This window comes from Borostomias antarcticus, assembly GCF_949987555.1.
Source record: "Borostomias antarcticus genome assembly, chromosome: 16".
NCBI classification, from domain to species: Eukaryota; Metazoa; Chordata; class Actinopteri; order Stomiiformes; family Stomiidae; genus Borostomias; species Borostomias antarcticus.
The window spans coordinates 2849036-2854035 of NC_140249.1; the positions used below are offsets into that span (position 1 = coordinate 2849036).

Sequence of the window (5000 nt, forward strand, 5' to 3'; positions counted from 1 at the left end):
TGTGTGACCGTCCAAGGAGAGAGATACTGTACTGAGAGAGACGAGAGAGAGAAACAGATAGAAAGAGAAAAGAAATAGATTGTGAAGGGGGGGCAGAGACAGAGAAAGAAAAGAGAGAGAGACTGAAAAAGAGGTAGAGAGGCCGAAAGAGACAGAGAGATAGAGAGAGAGAAAGAGAGAGATGTGGAGGTATATAAACCTGGTAGAAGTTCTGGAAGCCTTGGACGGTGTGCCGATCACTCTGTCTCACTTATTGTCCTTTAACACGCTCAACGAGGACATCGTCACATTCATGTCACATTCACAGTGAAAGCTGGACTACAAGTCCCACCCGGACTCGACCTTCTGGCTGCTTTCTTACTCGGGCTCCTCATTGTGTGCATCCCACCAATGAACATGTCACTGAGTCAATGTCACATCTTGAATGGCTGTCATGCTTATAAAGGAATGCACATACAGAAGCACATCATGACAGTAGTGAGGTGACGGTGAAGGACATATCGAACCATTTCAACAACCTCAGTGAGAATGTACAAACATTCCTGTGTCAATCCTGTCAATGTTCCATCTGTACAATTCTGACGAGAATCTGAGGCACAAAAGATCTGAATCTGAAGCATAAAAAATTAAAAAATGTATTGAATCATGGACCAAAATAAGAATTTCTTGTTTTTAAAAGGAGTTGGTATTTTGTGTGGCTTCCCTTAGAACACACAATTCTCGTTGGGACACTGCTGTGTCATTAGTAGTCCTGTGGTAAATGCTTCCTAAGCTTCTTGCAGGATTACAGATTTTATTATTATTAATAATAATGTTTATTTGTATTGACTGTAATGTTATATCGTGTTTTACGAGCAAATAAACACTTACTGTTCAGATAAATATCTTTAAACAAATTTCTTAGGCGACCTAGGCCTTTTGCACAGTACTGTATATTAATTGCACTGTTAGTATATGTGTCCCTGTATGTCATTTTCTCTTATGTGGACATAGATCAGTGGTTAAAACGTGTGTCTGTGTGTGCGGTGTGTGTGTAGTGTGTGTGCAGTGTGTGTGTGGTTCACAGCGTACAGTAAGTACAGTTATTCTCTACTCTGTGTGTAGACATCCAGCAGGAATGGAGCGATCGCTGGACCGGAGATCTGGAGCTCAGCCACGACCTTCACCTCCCCGCAGAGAACAGGTTCATAGGTGAGGAGGAGGAGGATGGGGCTGAAGATGAGAATGTTAACTTCTGCTACTGTATAGGTACGATGATGATTTATGTGTGTGTGTGTGTGTGTGTGTCTCTCTCTCTCTCTCTCTCCAGCCACTGACTTCACCCTGCTGACCCCAGACTGTCCAGAGTCTGAGTTCCCTGTCCGCGTGGCGTCCAGCGACAGAGGCTGTCTCTGGTACAAGAAGGACAACAAGTTCAAGATCCCCAAAGGTGTGTGTGTGTGTGTGTGCGTATGTGTGTGTGTGTGCGTATGTGTGTGTGTGTGCGTGTGTGTGTGTGCACAAGCCCGAAGTAGGCTCAGGCGCAGCACGCAGAAGTTGTTTGGCAGTTTTATAACAGAAACAGACTTTTAATTAACATCTGTGTAGTTGATGCGAGCAGTGCTTGGAAAAATGGTAAAGATATTTCATGTGTGTGTGTGCGTGTGGTGTGTGTGTGTGTGCGTGTGTGTGTGTGCATGTGGTGTGTGTGTGTGTGCGTGTGTGTGTGTGCGTGTGGTGTGTGTGTGTGTGGACTGACTCAGAGACGGGCTCCCTGGGTTGACAGCAGTTTGTTCTTCTCGTCTCTCCTAGCGTACGTTCGTTTCCACCTCATCTCTCCTGTCATCCAGAACTCAGCTCAGAAGTAAGAACAGCAACTGTTCTCTCTCTACCTCTCTCTCTATATCCCCTCTTTCCTCCCCCTCTCTCCCTCCCCCTATCTCTACCTCTCTCTCTATCCTCTCTCTCTCTCAGATCCCCGAAGCAGACTCCTTCACCGTCGTAGAAACAGCTTCACCTTTTAACATGCTCTCTCTCCTCTCTCCCTCCTTTCCCCCCTTCCCTCCTCCCTTCCTCTCCTCTCTCCCTCCTCCCTTCCTCTCCCTCCTCTCCCCCCTTCCCTCCTCTCTCTTCCTCTCCCTCCTCTCTTCCTCTCCCTCCTCTCTTCCTCTCCCTCCTTTCCCCCCTTCCCTCCTCTCTCTTCCTCTCCCTCCTCTCTTCCTCTCCCTCCTCTCTTCCTCTCCCTCCTTTCCCCCCTTCCCTCCTCTCTCTTCCTCTCCCTCCTCTCTTCCTCTCCCTCCTCTCTTCCTCTCCCTCCTTTCCCCCCTTCCCTCCTCTCTTCCTCTCCCTCCTCTCTTCCTCTCCCTCCTCTCTCTTCCTCTCCCTCCTCTCTTCCTCTCCCTCCTCTCTCTTCCTCTCCCTCCTCTCTCTTCCTCTCCCTCCTCTCTCTTCCTCTCCCTCCCCTCTCTTCCTCTCCCTCCTCTCTTCCTCTCCCTCCTCCCTCTTCCTCTCCCTCCTCTCTCTTCCTCTCCCTCCTCCCTCTTCCTCTCCCTCCTCTCTTCCTCTCCCTCCTCTCTTCCTCTCCCTCCCCTCTCTTCCTCTCCCTCCCCTCTCTTCCTCTCCCTCCCCTCTCTTCCTCTCCCTCCTCTCTCTTCCTCTCCCTCCTCTCTTCCTCTCCCTCCTCTCTTCCTCTCCCTCCTCTCTTCCTCTCCCTCCCCTCTCTTCCTCTTCCTCCTCTCTCTTCCTCTCCCTCCCCTCTCTTCCTCTCCCTCCTCTCTCTTCCTCTCCCTCCCCTCTCTTCCTCTCCCTCCCCTCTCTTCCTCTCCCTCCTCTCTCTTCCCCTCTCTCCTCTCTCTTCCTCTCCCTCCCCTCTCTTCCTCTCCCTCCTCTCTCTTCCTCTCCCTCCCCTCTCTTCCTCTCCCTCCCCTCTCTTCCTCTCCCTCCCCTCTCTTCCTCTCCCTCCTCTCTTCCTCTCCCTTCTCTCTTCCTCTCCCTCCTCTCTCTTCCACTCCCTCCTCTCTCTTCCTCTCCCTCCTCTCTCTTCCTCTCCCTCCTCTCTCTTCCTCTCCCTCCTCTCTCTTCCTCTCCCTCCCCTCTCTTCCTTTCTCTCCCTCCTCTCTTCCTCTCCCTCCTCTCTCTTCCTCTCCCTCCCCTCTCTTCCTCTCCCTCCTCTCTCTTCCACTCCCTCCTCTCTCTTCCTCTCTCTCCCCTCTCTTCCTCTCCCTCCTCTCTCTTCCTCTCCCTCCTCTCTTCCTCTCCCTCCTCTCTCTTCCCCTCTCTCCTCTCTCTTCCTCTCCCTCCTCTCTTCCTCTCCCTCCTCTCTCTTCCTCTTCCTCCTCTCTTCCTCTCCCTCCCCTCTCTTCCTCTCCCTCCCCTCTCTTCCTCTCCCTCCTCTCTCTTCCTCTCCCTCCTCTCTCTTCCTCTCCCTCCTCTCTTCCTCTCCCTCCTCTCTCTTCCCCTCTCTCCTCTCTCTTCCTCTCCCTCCTCTCTTCCTCTCCCTCCTCTCTCTTCCTCTTCCTCCTCTCTTCCTCTCCCTCCCCTCTCTTCCTCTCCCTCCCCTCTCTTCCTCTCCCTCTCCTCTCTTCCTCTCCCTCCTCTCTCTTCCCCTCTCTCCTCTCTCTTCCTCTCCCTCCCCTCTCTTCCTCTCCCTCCTCTCTCTTCCTCTCCCTCCTCTCTTCCTCTCCCTCCTCTCTCTTCCTCTCCCTCCTCTCTCTTCCTCTCCCTCCTCTCTTCCTCTCCCTCCTCTCTTCCTCTTCCTCTCCCTCCCCTCTCTTCCTCTTCCTCCTCTCTCTTCCTCTCCCTCCCCTCTCTTCCTCTCCCTCCTCTCTTCCTCTCCCTCCTCTCTCTTCCTCTCCCTCCCCTCTCTTCCTCTCCCTCCTCTCTCTTCCTCTCCCTCCCCTCTCTTCCTCTCCCTCCTCTCTCTTCCTCTCCCTCCTCTCTTCCTCTCCCTCCTCTCTCTTCCCCTCTCTCCTCTCTCTTCCTCTCCCTCCTCTCTCTTCCTCTTCCTCCTCTCCCTCTCTTCCTCTCCCTCCCCTCTCTTCCTCTCCCTCCTCTCTTCCTCTCTCTCCTCTCTCTTCCTCTCCCTCCTCTCTTCCTCTCCCTCCTCTCTTCCTCTCCCTCCTCTCTTCCTCTCCCTCCTCTCTCTTCCTCTCCCTCCTCTCTCTTCCTCTCCCTCCCCTCTCTTCCTCTCCCTCCTCTCTTCCTCTCCCTCCCCTCTCTTCCTCTCCCTCCTCTCTTCCTCTCTTCCTCTCCCTCCTCTCTTCCTCTCCCTCCTCTCTCTTCCTCTCCCTCCCCTCTTCCTCTCCCTCCCCTCTCTTCCTCTCCCTCCTCTCTCTTCCTCTCCCTCCTCTCTCTTCCTCTCCCTCCCCTCTCTTCCTCTCCCTCCTCTCTTCCTCTCCCTCCCCTCTCTTCCTCTCCCTCCTCTCTTCCTCTCTTCCTCTCCCTCCTCTCTTCCTCTCCCTCCTCTCTCTTCCTCTCCCTCGTCTCTTCCTCTCCCTCCTCTCTCTTCCTCTCCCTCCTCTCTCTTCCTCTCCCTCCCCTCTCTTCCTCTCCCTCCTCTCTTCCTCTCCCTCCCCTCTCTTCCTCTCCCTCCTCTCTTCCTCTCTTCCTCTCCCTCCTCTCTTCCTCTCCCTCCTCTCTCTTCCTCTCCCTCCTCTCTTCCTCTCCCTCCCCTCTCTTCCTCTCCCTCCTCTCTCTTCCTCTCCCTCCTCTCTCTTCCTCTTCCTCCTCTCTCTTCCTCTCCCTCCTCTCTTCCTCTCCCTCCCCTCTCTTCCTCTCCCTCCTCTCTCTTCCTCTCCCTACTCTCTCTTCCTCTCCCTACTCTCTCTTCCTCTCCCTCCTCCCTCTTCCTCTCCCTCCTCTCTCTTCCTCTCCCTCCCCTCTCTTCCTCTCCCTCCTCTCTCTTCCTCTCCCTCCTCCCTCTTCCTCTCCCTCCTCTCTCTTCCTCTCCCTCCCCTCTTCCTCTCCCTACTCTCTCTTCCTCTCCCTACTCTCTCTTCCTCTCCCTCCTCTCTCTTCCTCTC

At 53.7% G+C, this 5000-nt stretch overlaps 1 protein-coding gene across 1 annotated transcript in view; it reads left to right on the forward strand.

The window, feature by feature from the left end:
* LOC311319572 (nardilysin-like) overlaps positions 1-5000 on the forward strand; it is a 33201-nt gene that overhangs the window by 13279 nt on the left and 14922 nt on the right. The window contains exons 18-20 of the mRNA XM_084451139.1: positions 1105-1191; positions 1310-1429; positions 1792-1843. Of these exons, the coding sequence (XP_084307265.1) occupies positions 1105-1191; positions 1310-1429; positions 1792-1843 (259 nt within the window). The remainder of the gene's footprint in view (positions 1-1104; positions 1192-1309; positions 1430-1791; positions 1844-5000) is intronic.